This window comes from Nanorana parkeri, unplaced genomic scaffold (assembly GCF_000935625.1).
Source record: "Nanorana parkeri isolate BGI_ZX_2015 unplaced genomic scaffold, ASM93562v1 scaffold11, whole genome shotgun sequence".
Taxonomy (NCBI): domain Eukaryota; kingdom Metazoa; phylum Chordata; class Amphibia; order Anura; family Dicroglossidae; genus Nanorana; species Nanorana parkeri.
This window is the reverse complement of record NW_017306279.1, coordinates 3905759-3923268: the sequence shown is the minus strand read 5'-3', so window position 1 is coordinate 3923268 and position 17510 is coordinate 3905759. Positions and strand designations below refer to the sequence as shown.

The 17510-nt window shown below is 37.0% G+C and overlaps 1 protein-coding gene across 3 annotated transcripts in view; it reads right to left on the bottom strand.

Annotated features, from left to right (window-relative positions):
- Positions 1-889: 889 nt before the first annotated feature.
- The window catches only part of BCL11A (B-cell CLL/lymphoma 11A), a 133155-nt gene continuing 116534 nt past the window's right edge, over positions 890-17510 (bottom strand). The window contains exons 3-4 of one of the 3 annotated variants that reach the window (XM_018555892.1): positions 5264-7152; positions 890-1407 (exon numbers count right to left, since the gene is read on the bottom strand). In XM_018555892.1, the coding sequence (XP_018411394.1) occupies positions 1291-1407; positions 5264-7152 (2006 nt within the window). In that variant the 3' untranslated portion in view covers positions 890-1290. Of the gene's footprint in view, positions 1408-3948; positions 7153-17510 lie in introns of those variants that run through there. The other 2 variants (XM_018555900.1, XM_018555884.1) reach the window with 2 other exon arrangements.

The following is a 17510-nucleotide window of genomic DNA, read 5'->3' as shown; positions in this document are numbered from 1 at the left end:
TAACATAAGAACTGGCAGATTTGTTTTTGTTTTTTTCCTGTTGTTTTTTTTTTAACTTACAATATCATAATATGTACAAACTGCATTAAAAGGACCCCCCTCCATTCCTGTTAATCCCATAATGCAAGCAATATTTATAGAATTTCAGGCACTGAAACTATTTCTCATTTATTTTGGATTTATTGCGACTCAGAGGAACATAGAAATGGAAATAGTATATGGAGTTCAACAAGAAAAAAAATCCTTGCTTTACTGGTCTTCATCAGCTTTACACAAAGTTTTTTTTAACAAAATGATTTTGTTAATATCCTCCACATGATTCTATTGTGACACTGTTTCGCTTCTAAAATACTTTTACAAGTAGGCCTTGAAAATCTAACAGTAAACAGTTAATGATAACCACATCATTTTTTTTTTCCAGTTTGACATTTTTCAACATAGAAATATATTTATAAAAGTTTCTCTGGACACTAGGTCATGCTTGCATGGAATTTTACAGCAGCTTAAGAACACATTATGGATGCCATATAAATCTGGTGCAGAATTCTAACAAACTTGAAAAGGCCTCAATGGTTCATGGTTTTTATAACACCATTAATTTATCACACAGTTAGAAAATGTCACACTTTGTATTACTATTTTTTTCCTTTAGAGTACAACATGTCATTTGTAAGTTATGTTCTTGTTGACTAGTTTTTAAAGCCCCAGTTACCGAGGCAGTACTGTATATTATCTCTTAAATACGGGTATCAAGAAGTCATAAATAGACAAAGGAACTGCAAAAATACTGCCTAACCGAGTGATTTTTTTAATAGGTTTTCTCCCTATCAGTCCAACTGAAAGCCAAAATAGTAATTTTATACTTCTCACCACTTTTTGTGTTCCTACAAATGGGCATCTGACTGATTTTTTTTTAACATTTACGGTACAAATTAGTTAATAAGGTGCCTTTGGGGATCAAATGTATGTCTTCAGGAGACTGTAATAACATTTTAAAATTATTTGCTATAACAGTGACCTCCTACATTAAGTCATTGATAAAAGATCATTCCTGGAAACATGATTAGTGAATGGGTATATAGCAATAGAGTCTACATCATGTTGATACAGGAAAGCAATGTACATTAAAGCATCCCTGTCCAGTGTAGTGGCCAAAATTATTCAACTAAAAGTTTAATACAGAGGTCTACTTGAAGTTTTTTGTTTTTTTTCATTTACAATAGGTTGGCCTTTTCATATCAGCATGTTGGTCTTCTCTCTTCTTCTTCTCCTCCAAAAGCTAGGTGTTATTTATTTCTGCCCATATTGGTATGCATATTTGTTAACACTTTTGCATATCTTTTCAGACTTCTTGCCATATAAATTTGATTGTTCTGTCCTTAGATTTAATGATGCTGTTTTTTCCCCCTAGAAAAAAGGGATACAAATCACACTCTTAGTAAATAAAAATGCACTGCCATAAAGACAAGGGGAATAAAAAAGGTTACAAACCATTATGCATACAAAAGAGTATTATTTTAATCAGAGAAACTTTTGTTTACAAAGGCCCCCAAAAAACTCAAAATGCTATATAGAGTATATGACTAAAAGCCATACAGATGGTAATGCATGCATGGTTTGTAAAATGGAGAACAAATATGGGGCTTGAAGGAGGAACATAAACTGACTGAATTTGAAATTTGAATGTAATGTATACACACACAATTTTGAATTTATAGTTTTAACAGATATGAAACCAAAATAAAAGTGAAGCTGTGAAGCTGGTGAAATGTGGACTGATGTGGTGGTAGTCTTTATAGTCTCTGCATATTGTATTTTATGCTTTATTTACATAATATTTTATATTGAAGCCTGACTTTTTTCTTCAAAATGTTTTTTATTGCTTTAATAAATTTTTGTAGACCTTGACAAAGTTCTTATCGGGAGTAAATCATACAATGTGTGCTCTTTATACATGAATCTTAATGTAAAAGATTCTTTTTAAGAACCATACCCAATTGTTATAAATGACTAATATCAGGGTTATAAAAGACATTATACATAGCGTAAATGCTTGTTTTATTTTTTAAGCATCTAAGGTTGGATATTTCAAAATGTGTACTATAAAAATAAGGAGTTTATAATATATTTTCTCTTATATTTGAACCATGTCAACTACGTAAGTTTTCAAATAAGGTCACAAGAGGCTTATGCTGTGTAGTTTATTCTTTTTTTATTTTTCAATAAAAAGGGACAAAATGGGTATATGAACAGGATAATGCAGACAACTGCCAAAAAAACACAGACAGTGGTTTATCCAATAGAAATTAACAGACCAGAAACAAATACAATAAAAGCCAGGTTTGCATGACCTTTGGTCATCAAAATAAAATAAAAAAATAAGAAAGTTTTTAAAAAGACCAATATATGTGCCTTAGTTTTAAACAAAAGCACATACGCAATAATAAATAGTGACTCCCATAGTAAAAGATAAAATTTCAAGTTACGACAAACAGCTTTAATTACATGAATAGAAAAGGCCAATAACAAAATATTCTGCATTGCCATTTACAAAAAAAAAGTATTGACTTTAAGTGATCTTCTACCTTAATATGCTTTGCATATAGTTTTTTTTCCAATCTAAATATAAAGCACCATTTTGTTTTTTGGCAATGTAAATAAAATTTTAAATGTGTGTTTCTTTTACTGCATATGACGATTTGATGCTGGAATGTAGGGTGAAAAAAGGGGGACAGAAAGCACACTGTAGAACAAACCAATGCATCAGCTTGCGGTACTGTATACAGTATGGCAGCCACAGAAAAGAACAAAATAAAGATATGTACAGCCCTCTGTAAGACGGCTCCTCTGCATGACAGTTTAATTGATATTCCAAGGCAGCCATCATATGGCTTCTGTACTGTACAATGTATTGTTTGATTTTTTTTATTTTCTTGTTTTGAAATGTACAAATAATTTGTACTATATTATCCTGCCAAAATAAAATATATATATATATATAGTGGCAGCCTGTGTTTTTATTCCACTACCATAAAAAAGGTACCTGGATACCTTTTCAAAAAAGAACAAGCAACTGTTAAAAATACAAGCTTCGATATAAATACTATAGTTCCTACACTAGCCAAACATTTAAATTCAAATACCATTCTAAAAATACAGGGAAAAAAAGAGAGACAATAGACGTGTTTTAGCATAGGAATCAACATAAGTGTGCATTTTCCCTATATTTAAGTAATATATAATAAGGAACTTTCCCCTCCCCAATGCACATTTTTTTATACAACCTGAAAGGATCAGATTCGGGAGATATCCAAGGCATAGAAATTCCTCTACCATTTTATTTGCAATGAATAAGTCTTCTACTAAACAATGAAGCCCTAAAATACAGTCACCCTAACAAAAGTGATGCTTTCTTAACAAAATGAAAATAAATCCACATTTTTATTAAAACTGCTTCTGTACACCAAATACCCCTGTTATTTATATATATTTATATATAGTTAAAACATTTCCCTTATGTGTAAGCCTGTAAACAGGGAAATTCGTACAGTGCATTCAATTGTATCTGAGCATTCTTTATACTCAACCACAGTACCTCTGATTAAGAAGAAAAAAAAAGGTACACATTTTTCTGGAAGAGTCAAGTGCTATTTGAACACCAGTTGGGGCAGATAGTAGCTTAATATTGAAACATTGAAGCAATGTATCTATGTATCCTTAATAATGATAACACAGTGCAAAGCAAAAAAACAGAAACAAAAAGAAAATTCAGGAGTGAAGATAAAACATTTTCAGGAGTGAAGATATAATGTCATATAGCAGTCTTATTTTAAATTGTGTTTCACTTTTTCTATTTTTTCATTTACTTTAAGGGGTATTTTCAAGGCAAGCCTTAGGAATTCATAGTTAATCATCATTTTATCTAGCTTATATGCCTGTTTCTTTTCAAATAAAAAGGTACCACTTTGTGTCCATATCTCTATTGTGCCACTTGATAGCATATAATTATTAGCTAACTTTCCATACAGTGCAGAATTTGAGAACACTATTAATGATTGTCAGTCAGACAACCACATATATTAATAATAATTTACTCTGATTTTTTTTTTCTCCTTTTTTTCCAAGGTACTCACAAAGAGTCAACAAAATGAAACTCCTTGCCATTATATTCTAGTTCAGCTTTAATTCAAAGTTTATTAACAGAAACATTAGGTAACATTGAAAAAAGGAGACTCAAATTCCTTCAAAGCTGACAGCATGAACAACTAGCTTACATATCATTAAATAAATATAATGGAAGAATGATGATTAACTAGGATGTACTAGGTCATATTTTAGGTAGCCTCAGTTAAAGAAATACAATATTTTATAATTATACACTAGATCAATGGAGACCTACACATATCCATGTTGAATTAAGCTACACTGTCATTTCAACATAGTATGAACCATTTAAATGGTTTCAAATAGACCGAAGGCACTCAGATATGTTTTGATTTAACCAAGTGATAGAGCAAATTAATATTACCAAAGGCGGTTTTATTTTTTTTAATTTATAATTTTTCTTTTCTTTTTTCCTTTCATTCTCTAAACACTACAGGTAACCCCTGGCATGAGGAAATGAGGTTCTGCCAGCATTTGCAGCGCTATAATTCCTGTCCCTGGAGGTTTGTCAAAAAAAGATGCTCCCTCTGCACATTGGAAAACAAAGCTGTACATGATATGTATTGCAAAATGTACGCAATGTGGTTACTTGTCAGAACGGAACTGGAAACAGCAATGTATGTTTTGCAACTAATTCAGGGACAATTGAAAGTAGCTATAAACACACCATACATGCTTCTATTAAAAAAAATAATAAAAAATAAAAAAAACAACATACACAACATGTAAATTATTGCACAAGAGAAAGGCTCAAAGTTTGCGTAAAATGCAATAGTATTGCCCCCAATAAAGAACATGCGTTCAAACGGTGAGAACGAAATATAAAAAAAAGGAAAATTATAAAAAAAAAATCAGGTGTGCTAGTGTTAAGCACATTCTTGTATCCTTGGGTTTCATTATTTATTTATTTTATTTATTTTTTATCACAAAGTTCTAGAAAAAAAAAATCTACATGGGGTTTATTGATATACCTCTATTCAGTTTTTATATCATTATTCAAGACTCGATCACTGTGCCATTTTTTCATGTGTTTCTCCAGGGTACTGTACACGCTAAAAGGCATCTGACAAATTTCACATTTGTAAACGTCCTTTCCCACCTGACCATGTGTTTTCATATGCCGGGTAAGTTTGCTACTCTGCGCGCAGGCGTAGTTGCAAAGCTCACACTTATAAGGTCGTTCACCAGTGTGGCTTCTCCTGTGAACAGTGAGGTTACTACAGTTCTTGAAGATTTTTCCACAGTACTCACAAGTATCACTGCGCCTGCCCTCTTTAGAACTGGGCCTTCCGGGCCCTGGGCCACTAATATGGGGAGTGCTTCCTCCACTTCCTGTGCCACTACGGCCTGAAATTCCCCCATCCGTCTCTCCTGGAGGTGTAGAGAAACGTAAGCTACCATTTTCAGATGAGTGCTCTGAGGAAGAGGCAAAAGGCGATTGTCTAGAGTCTCCAAAATTGAGGAATGGATCTTTTAGCTGCCTAGATGCGGCATAGCCAGCGAGCCACTGGGAGTAAACATTTTCTGTATTAGGCATAGCTGCAACAGGGAGATCAAATTCCTTCTCAAGTTTGATGCGTTTAGAAAAAGGGCTCATAGAGCTGGGGCTACCAAGAAGCAATTTCTTTGACAAGCCTCCTGGGGCAGATTCACCAGGCGAACAACCCCTCCCATTAACAGTACCACCATCTATACGATCTGATTCTCCAGCCACTGAGTCTTCATCACAAGTGTCTCTTTGAGCTTCTGGCTCAGATAAATGCCCTCTTTTATGTTTCTCAACCAATGCCTGATGAAAAGTATCACTAAAGTGATGCATTGCACCAAGGCCAACACCTTGCATGACATCAGGCATAGATCGACTTTCCTCGCCAGTTCTAGAGTTGTTTTCATGGTGACGAGCAGCTTCAAGATTTAGGGCAAAACTATAATCTGGCCGGCTGTCTGTTTCTGTCAAATCCTCCTCCTCCTCCTCTTCCTCCTCCTCTTCCTCTTCTTCTTCTTCTTCCTCCTCCTCTTCCTCGTCGCCATTCTCCGGGATCAGGTCATTTTCACTTTTAAACTTAGCTACTACAGACTTGAGGGCACTGCTTGCACTGCCAACTAAGTCACTGGTTCCGGGCTCGGGAGAACTGGCAGTAGACAAACCATCATCTGATTTAACTGTCATTGGGGACGATTTATGCATGTGTGTTTTCATGTGGCGTTTGAGTTTGCTGGCTTGTGTACATGCATGGTCACAAAGGTTGCACTTATAGGGTTTTTCTCCAGTGTGACTTCTACGGTGTACTACAAGATTGCTCTGAAATTTAAATGTCTTCCCACAAAACTCACAGGACTTTGATTTCATAGGAGGCTGAGAAGGAGGAGGTACAGACTGAAGAGGAGGGAGGGGTGGAGTTGCCAAAAATGGTGGTTTGTTGTTAGATTGGAATGGCTGCAGTAACCTTTGCATAGGGCTGGGCCGATTTGGAGACAAAGGTGGACTGGAACTAGAATTGTTCCCAGCTAACTCTCTAAGTCTCCGCGAAAAATCCATAGCTGGTGGGTCCATAGCCAGGGGGTTAAGTCGCAGCACCCTGTCAAAGGCACTCGGGTGATGTGTAGCGAGAGCCATTTCTTCTGCACCCAGACGTTCTATGCGGTGAGGATCCAAGTGATGCCTTGGCGGTGGGCTAAATAATGGGGGAGTTGGTGGGAATCGACCCTCATTAAGACCAGACGCCTCTCTTGATACTGATCCGGGGATTCTCAATAAGTTAAAGGGATTATTGTCAGCAATATGAATTCCATGGAGTGGTGGCTGTGAGGGACATTCTGCACCCAGTCCTGATGGAATGCCTACCCGGGGTGTAAGTGGACTGCCATGTTCACTTTCCAGATAGATTCTGAAGCCATGAGTGTTCTGTGCATGTTGCAGAAGAAACCATGCACTGGAGAATGGCTGTTTACATGTTGTACATGTATAGCTGCTGGGCTCATCTTTGCCTGAAAAACAGCACAATAGTAACATAAATTATTAATCGGTTAACAAATAATCAAAACTAAGTCAATAACAATACATTCTACTTTACCGAAAGAATAAAAACAAAAGCAAACAAAGAAACAGCTGGCTAGTAGCAAGAGCATTACATATACAGTAAACTCTCCGTTATCCGGCATCCACAGTGATTGGTGATTCTGTATAAATGTTGTTTCTGGTTGCCTGAGAGTTACTATTAAAATTGGGTTTAACTAATGCTTTACCCCATAATATACCATAACAGTATATTGTACTAAACCATTAGCAATACATTGCAATACTGGGAGTGATCACTAGGTGGCGCTTGTTTACAGGGTAACATAGCACTTTCACAAACGATCGATCAGACACCCGTGTTCCAGGATAACAGCATTTTTCAGAGGTCGTTCAGACACTCATTCACAGGATAATCCAGCACTTTTCGGTCCGTTCCTGTACCTTTCCATGCTCCTGAGCCCGCTCTCCCTCTCCCAGAAGGTGGCAGATTGGCATAACAGTGAGTACACAGGGACTTTTTTTGCGGGTTAGATGGGAGTTCCGGTTAGCTGAATACCGGATAACAGAGAGTTTGCTATACTTTGATTCTGAATGATGGCCAAAGAACATTTTTTTAATTAAAAAATATAGTTATAGTTACATTTTGTAAGTATTATCAATACCGAAGATATATGAAAAAAACTGTGATGATTGTTGGAGAGATATTAGTAATCATTAAAGACTATTACTGTACCTCTCATTAACCTTTACCCAACAATAAGTTACTCTTAGCTGCATAGCAAGCTAAGTTACTCTTAGCTGCATAACTGATACCAGTTGAAATGTCTCTAGCACTGTCTATGCATAGGAGCTCTCCCTGATATATTAATTCTACGCATTATATAGAGAGCCTTTATTGTAAAGAAAGTTGTGTTTTTATTTAGTGGCTCTTTAATGTTGGAAATGTACACACATTAGCAATACACTGTCGCAGTTTGGTCAGACTGAAGACATAAACAAAACAATATGGTTTGCTGACTCAAATCTCTGGCTACTACCCAAGGGCTCCTGATGTAAAACACATTCAGTGCACATTTTTGTATTCCTCTTCAAACTGATGTGACATTAGGAAGTGGCACTTTTGGAAAATGAAAGCGTTAGGTTGCCTGCCAGGAAGTTGACTAGGGTGAAAAGGAAAACTACTGGCTGTGTGCAAGCAAAATGTCTACTGACAAAACAAAAAGAAACGTAACACATCATTATCTCAGATTTAAGTCCAGATAAATGGTGCTTAACCCAAACCAAAAAAATGTTTTTGTTCTGGATAGATTTTTCTTTTTTTAGATATATGTGTCCCTGTTCACAAGATGAACTCCAGGTGGATATAAAAAACTTGTATTTATTCATACATCCTCAAATTTAGTTTTTTTAAGTGCAAGCAGGGTAAGTACCTGAAAATTATTTGGTATCAATTAATCTTTTGTACAGCAGGGATCAGGCTGTCAGAGGGAGAATCAACACCAGTAGCCAGTCGGACATGCTGCAGTGCTCATGTGCTAACAAGGGATGTGCTGATATGAGTAGAGAACAAAGTGCCAGATAGATGAGTTCATCATCGTGCCTCTTCCCTTGTACTGTGCAGTCACAGGCTGATTTAGGGACAAGACCTGTGATACTTAACTTTAGGAGAGAACAAAATCAGGTTCCCTGACAGACCGGGCTGTGCTGTATGGCAGACCTGTGTATATCTAAGAACTGGTTGGACAGGATAAATCTCAGTACTGGATGGACAGGATTACCAATCCTTTCACAGGTAAGACAGCTCCGCTATGTTTATTTCATCTGTGTATTTAGCTGATTGTCTGGAGTTCAGCTTTAACCGCATTTTCTTTTATGTCAATGTGAGGGGAAAGCTTTGCAGAAGGGACACAGACAGTGACTGACAAATAACTTTTGTCTATTAGAGTGGGTAAGGGTCCGTACCTGTGTCAGGCTTTTAATGCTGTCTGTGCTCCCACTGGGGTAATGCCCCCATTTCCCGCCCTGGTGGCTGGAGTTCCACTTTAAATGTTTAATAAAAATTCAGACATGATGTTATTGGCAAACTGTTTGTGTATTTGCTACCATTTCCTGGTGGTCAAGGAACTCACATTACCTAATGTTTACTAGAACAGATCAATGCCATTTATTACAGCAAACTATAATACGCAAATTCTGATGAAGAAAGAAAAGAAAGAAAAAAATATGCATATTATAAAGAATATTTTCAGTGGAGGGGTGCTTAGCTATACAGCATGCTTCTGACCTGACCTGTAATTTACTTTGCAATGCATTTTAATCTCATTAAGTGTATCCTGCTCTTAGATAAATCTCTTTACAAGATTAGGTCATACACAGTCAAATTAGGTTTTAAACATTTGCCTAATATAAAATGTGAAAAGTAGCAAGACTTTCAAATAAAATATTACTGACCCCAGAGCTATACTGTGCAGTCTTCATGTTGAATTAGGATTTCATTTAAATGAAACTCTGGCCATGTTTCATTTTTAGTTCTTGAATAGAGGGGGGGAAATGTCAGAACCTCTGGTGAAATTTTATTGCTTAGAAAGAGGGTAAAGGATGAGAACGCCAGTCCACTTATATGTGTCCCGAATAAATGTTTTATTTGCTACATTTGGTAAAATCAACAACGCATTTCAGGGTTTCGGGGAGCCGAATCCTTCATCAGGGCTAAAATGCAATAGAACTTAAATCTGGAACTAAAAGATTTTTGTGCAGTAAGGAATTCGAAAGGCTAAGAGAATCTCTTCCAGGTCTTACTTTGGCAGCAGTGAAATGGAGAGGCGGAGCAAATACTCTCAGCCCTTCAAATTCCTTGCACTATGCACTTATCTTTTAATTTCATATTCCATCCCTATAGCATTCCATCACTAATAAAGGGGGAACACTGAAGCCTCAAAATATGTTGGACTTTTTTTTTACTAAATGCAACAAATAATAAAATGTACTCTGGACTGGTGGACTGGTGCTCTCATACGTTACCTTTTTTTATGCTTTAGAAGAATCAACTCGGCGGCTCCCTTGAGATTAGGATTCACATGCACTAGACCAACTAAGACTACAATGACATCTAGAATTCCAGTGCTTCTCCAAAACATAATATAAGATTGTATATTGCTGTCTGTAGGTTGATTGGCAAACTCATGTCACTTCCTATATCAGTGGCAGAGTTGTACTCTGGGACCGGAAGTGAGAAAGAATCTCTCCAACAGGGACAGAACAGTAAGAAAACCAAATTTTTAACCAACTGAAACAAAGCTGGGACCTCCATCATCTATTTGTTGTGTGTGGATGTCTGTTGGAGATGTTATCTCATACCTGTCCCAATGACAATGTTTTACTGGGACGAAACGTGAAGGGAAAAATCTCCAACGGGGCTGCAGACAGCAATAACATTTGAAAGGGTGCTCTATACCCTTATTGCTATGGAAATCTTAATTTTGAAAATCTTAAAGCTCATGGCTCTCATTTAATCTTAAGGTTAAAGCAGAACTATGACCTTCCAATAAAGAAATATATTGCAGCACTTAAAAATTAAGTATAATCTGCTTACATTTTGCCTTCCCTGGTTCTCCTTTCTACCTCATCAACATGCTAATTTAATTTATTTCGTTTTCACAATAGTTTACATACTGTACGTTTCTCCACCCCACACAAAAAAACACTCAGGGGTCTATTCACAAAGCTGCTGAAGCATCTAGACGTAGCTTCGGCTGATCCTTCGGCTAGCTTCAGCCCCAGGACCCCTTCGGTTCAGTAGAAACAAAGGGCTGCTGTATGGGCTATTCACTATAGCCCGTAAGCTTTCGAAGTTGGCCGAATGGCATATGCGTTCGGCTCACTTCACTTCAGGTCGGTTATTCACACGGCTGCCTTCGGCAACTTTGTGAATGGACCCCTCAATATCATGAGATTACAACTTTCTAAGTGAAACCCAGAACTCAATCCTCAACACACTTGAGAAATGCAATATAAAATTATCTATAGAGCTTATATTGCCTTTAATACTTCATCAAAGTTGAAACTCAAACTTCTCTCCTCAACACATGTCTCAACTATAACTTAGAAAAAACAGATTTAAACCACCTCCTATGGTTATGCCCTAACATTCAAACTGTGTGGCAACCAACAAACATATACCTTTGTGTCTACAATTTCTGGTTACAAAAGAACTGAGCGTCTATAGAGACGCTCGATCGCTTGACTGTGTTAAGCTCCCGGCCGGCTGTGTAATTACAACGGCCGGCCGGGAAGCTGCTCGTCGGGCTCCACTGTCTGCTCGTCACAGACGAGTGGACGAGTGGATTTTTCAAACCCTGACTATAACCAATCACCACCCTAATCCATGCAGATAATAAAGGAGACCCTGACACCTACAAACCCACTCAGGTAAATTGAGCACATATGTATCCTAGCTGCCAAAAATGCATATTACGAACAGGTTCTCCTCTATATCCTTTACAAGGTCATGCTTATAGACAAATGAGATACAAAGGAAAAACAAACAGATGAATGCTCAAATGTTTTTTAAACCATGGTTCTCTTTCATTGTTAATCAGAATAATTATCTCTCACCCTCATTCGGGTCATAAATATTTCATACGTGAATACTTTAATTGCAACAGTTACTACTGCATCTACATCTTGAAATTAGCTTGTTCTTTAGTCTATGTGGATAAAACCACTGGCCCTTCAATATCCCTTTCAAAAGCATGGAAGTGACATCAGGGTGACCCTTACAAAACCACCTTCTGCACCAAATACACAAGTTTAGAGGAATGATGATAGATCAGATCCCATCCTCTAGCAGAGATGGCGACAGTTTGTTGACATAAACGACATTTCCCTAAATGAATCATGTCTCAGTAGCAACAAGGTCCTGGCTTTATGGGAGTTACTCTCATTTGTTAGCTAATCTTAGGTGTGGGCACATCAATATGACAACTCCCAGTTTGGTTGAACACAGGCCAAGCATCACCTTCAGTCTATGGAAAACCTGCCATAGTGTTGCTGACTGTGCCCACACTGGAGTTCAGGACCACTGGAACATAATACATTTTACTTATCAGATTTGCGAGTAATCTTATTATTTCTTTATTCTGATTACATTGTTTTAAACTGTTGGTAGATGTATGGAAAGATGGCATTGATACAGGTGCAGCGAGTTTGCCCATTTAGGATGTGTATATATTTGTGTGCTGAGTGTTTTGCATTTGTAAGAAAGAGGCCCACTGAGGCCCCAAAACGTTGGTGAATGTAGAACATGTCTTTTTTATTTATTTTTCTACACTTTCTGATATAACCACAAAAAATCATTGAGGATCTGCATGGAGAATTGGTTATTTCTGCTCTTTGAGCTATAATACGGCGTCACTGTTAGCTGAGCACTCCCACACAGTGGCTTTTTGGATCTGGTGGTGGATGGATTTGGCTTATAGCAATAAAATCCTGACAAGATTTCTTACCATCCTATCCAAAGCTAAAAAAAAAAAAAAAAGTTTTGCCTTTAGTTATACTTTAATAATGTCAATGACACAAGCTGTTAACCTAAACTCTTATATAACAGTAGAAGAGCTGCTTTGAAAATGCTGGTTACTAGCCATCTCACAGCAAATAGCGCATTACTGTGACAGAGGCTCCCTGTATTTTATCCTGATATGGCTTAGACTCTATTATACCGAGAGGCATCTCTGCATTCCTCAACTTCACACCATCAATAAATGTGCTACTTGTCATAATCATCTGAATGACTTTATTCAGACAATCTTCAGCTGCCTAAAGATCAGGATTGATCTATGTGGCAAATTATGTTTCCATTGATTCGCTGGAGTGCAAAATGTTCATTTGCTTTGAAGAAGAAAAAAAATCATCTTTAATTTTGAAAACCTTGGAAACGATTTTTTATCATGTTGCTAAACAACTATAAAAAATATGGGGGTCAACTGAGACAAAATGTTTGCTAAAATATGTAATAGGTTAGAGTGACATAACCCTTGTGTTTCTCACTAGAAGCTTTAAAATCTTGCAAAGAATAACGTTCGCATCAAAGGTTTTAACAGTAACATGTACTTTGCTAGAGTAGATTTAACTAATGATCATAATAGCACAGCTCACACTTAGGAAATGTCAGCCATCTGAAATCGTTTTAATTCATGAGCAACAAATGACACTAGTACGATGTAAATGAAACAACCTAACATTCTTGCTGAGACAAATACATAGCATAATAACGACAGCAGAGAATGAAACAGAGGTCCTTATAGTTTACTTAATCAGACCTAATCTAGTTTACCTTTTTTTTCTATAACAAAATATTCAGAATAAATCCTATTTTTGGTAATATCACTAAAAAAAACTCCCACAATCATTAACACAGATTATTCTACTGTGTCTTATACTTCACACCCTCTATGCAGCCATTTAATTGTGAAGTCGGGAGTGCATTATTTGCTGTGAAGTTTCAGAAATTGATATGAGAAAGCTTTAAGGTAACCAGCGACTTGCTAACGCAGTGAAAAGCAACTGGTTTGGTGGCACACTGTCATCTTTTCTTTGCTCCCCTGCCACACTATTATCCTGCCTAAAACAAAGACAGACAGCCTTGTGTAAGATTTTGAGACATTAAGTTGTATTATAAACAGAGCTAAGGGTTTTCTTCCCTCTCATGTGACAGTGCTGGACCAATCACCAAGTGCCTAAGACATGTGACAGGGTAGGCACTGAAAGTATCGGGTACGTTTTGAGCTCCTGCCTACTGGACAAAGCTAGCTCAGAAATTTGATTTAACTGGTTGCATGTTGGTTCCAAATGAGCAATGGCAGTCTCTATATCTCTCTCTGTAATAGTTTTCCTTAATCACAAGAGAGAAAACTATTGGTTGGCAACATATCTGCACTGAATTCCCAGGGGTTCACTCACCAAAAAAGAACCTTGTGCACATAGCCAACTGAATTTGTGGTCCCTGTGAACACCCAATTATGTGCAGTGGAAGCAACATATATCAGTTTGCTTTGCACAGAACTGGAAAATGGAAGTGAATACAGCTTCAATTAACTAATGTACTCCTTTAGTAAATCATCATGAAGTGTGCAGATGTTCTCTAATATTACAAACAGCCTCATTATATTTTTCCCAGCTTAAATGTTAATAAAGTGGTAACATCTACCTAGAAAACAAACAATTGGGAAAATAATTCTCTTGGAGTCCATTTAGGGGCAAGGAGTTCTTAGACTGTCAGGTTATACTGCTTGCTATAGGAAAAATGAACAATGACAGCAAAAAAGCTGTTATCCAGCTCAGGATTACCCCAAATACAACAATTACGCCAGCTTTGTAGCAAAGTAGTACCGAGAGCATGGAAATAAACACAGAGGGGTTCGACCTGTGTCTCTCTCTGTGGATTTCAAGTAAAGGATATTACAGTGAGCTACATCTATTCTAAACACATAGCAAATGGTAGAATTAAACTATAAGCTTCCACCTTAAAACAGGGCTAGCAATGCTGTATAATGAAAGGCCGTATTTTTATGTGAAGTTCTGTGAGGACAAGTGTGTGACCTGAATGATGGCAAGAGCGGGTCAATGGATGCATTAAAGTTAAGTTAATAAATAAAATGACTTGTTTAGTCAAGCATGTGTTAATAACACAGCAAGCAAGGATATCACTCAAAAATATATTGATCATTTGAACTTTTCATCCTGGCCAGACATCCTTGAAACAAATTGCATGTATGAGAGCAACTGTTATAAAGTGACAAAGGTAAAAATGTAAAGTTTTTATTTCAGGATGAAAGTTAAAATCATAAATATTGCATAGTTTTTGTATTTTACACTTTAAATATAAGGTTAGTCATGGATAATAAATATAAAATATCATGTGATATATTATGCCACCTACTCCATGCTATTGCAAGTATGTATGTGCCGCGCTATACTAAATAATGACCCCTCCAGAAAAATAAAAAAAGTAAACTATCTAGATACAGTATAACAACAACAACAACAAACAGTGTAACCTTACGCCAATATGATATTCATCAGCAGGCACTAATAGTTCTAGGTTGACCTATAAAGATTTATTATGCAAGTATGTCTGTGCCGCGCTATCCTAAATTATGACATATTGAATGTGAACAAACCACAAAATTAAACACAAACAATATATAAATACAACCACACTTTTGCCCATCAGTCTTTATTAAATTGTTTAGTAACACTCAATAACAGATATCCATCACTGGACATGTAGGCAAAAAACCTTGGCCTAAAAAGAAACCACCCCCCCAAGCTAGGATTTTTTTTGCACAGTACAGTTTCTTGTTCTACTTATTAGGATAATTTGGACCCTGTTGAAAATGCTGTGTCAACCAATAAATGCATTATATAAGAAAACTGTATTTCTCTCATGAGAGGGAAAATAATGTGTGGCTGTTAACTGTAGTGGGAAAAGCCGTCACTTTGCTTATGTCACTGATAGGCACAGGCCTATGTGTTGAACCAAAAAAAAACCCACAGTAGGCATGATTGGACTCTAATAAAACACAAGGCAGAACCTGTAAGACCTGTTAGCAGTTTTGCTGTACGGTTGCTGTCTATCCCTTGGTTAGACATTTATAAGAGATCTACTGCCCGCTATATGCTAACAGCACAGAGTCGTACTGCAGCCAGGAAAAATCCTGACAATATTGTTGGGATCCACCCCACTGCCTGATTGACAGTTGGCTCTGCCTCTCTAGAGCCAGAGCCAGCTGTGCCCGCCCCCTCCCCGGTCTGTTCCTCCAATGAGAACTGAAGGAACAAAGAGATGGGAGGGGGAATCCATGTGTGGAGTGGTGAATGACAGTTACCGCTCTCTGCAGGGAGAAGCCGCGTTTCGTGATCTCTCAGTAGAGCCAGGATGTGACAGCTGCAGTGTCACACGCCGGATCAAACTATTGCAAAGAGTATATTTTACTCTCCAATAGTTCTCCATTAACAATCAGCTCTGATTTAAAAAAAAGTTAAATGCTTAGGTGTGTTAAGTGTATGCATAGCCAAAACTTTATTTTTTACTTGTTTTTTTTTATATCTGATTCTCATCAGAGCAATTTCCATTTAATTTCTCTGCTAGAGACATAACAGAGAGTAAAAAAAGGAAATCTCTATAAAGCAATGGGAAATACCCATTTAGACGGCTTTCACCAGAATGGGTATCTTGATTGCAATGTTTACCTTCGGGCTACTGTTTTGATGACTACTCATTTTTTTCCCCCCATCACTTCCTTTACTGGACACAATGGCTACCAAGACAGATATAGAAAGTGAATCACACCAGTAAGGACACTAACCCTTCCACATTCTATTTAAAACTAAAAAAAAACCTGCTTTACATACATTTTTATACTTAACTTCAGATTATAGAAGTACAGGCATGATCCAACCACCTGATGATATGTCTTGATCCACCTCTATGCACAAACATAAACACTCTGGTATCCCAGACATTCATATGTCTGCCATAAAAAAAAAGGTGCATGCAGACCTCTCTGGCATCAGCTTATCTCGAGGGGAACAATAGCAATCCATCAAGGATTTGTAAACTGTCTGATCGTTTTTTTTTTCCTTTGAGATCTCTTAGCTGGCGGCGTATACCAGTTCCTACTGACATAAGGTCCTCAGCCAACATTCACCCAGATTGGTTGATAATAATCTAAAATCTATGGTCAGTCATTCCAGCAATAGTATTATTATGTGCGTGTCATTAACATTCATTGAATGTGATGACAAAACATCTTAATGTCTGTTAATAGACATATATTTCTAAACCAGGACAAGGAAAAGAGAAAAATATTATTAACAACTAATGAGATATTTATAACAAAAGAGAAACCAGGATAATTACACCTACAGACATACAGTTCTGAATTCACACAAGAGAGCGACAAATGTAACTGAGTCAATGACAGCTTCTGGCATGTCCATAGCCACCAGCCGTGGAATCAACTAAGAAGCTGGGGTGGAAGCCAAAAAAAGGAGAGAAGCAACATGAATCTACTGAACTATAATAAAAAAATTTTAATTGCCAAGAAAGTGTACAACCAAAGTAAATTCCTCATGTGCCAACTAGCTTTGGAAGTGTTGTTCAAAATTGCCTCATTCAAAAAATTGTTTGCCTAAATACCGAAAATGGATGTTATATTTTAACACTTCATACACATGTAATTCTGAGTTGTCTAGCTGCTAAAGTAAGCATAGCAATACTATGAAACAGTTATCGATGAGATCTGATGACATTAGAATGAGAGGAAAT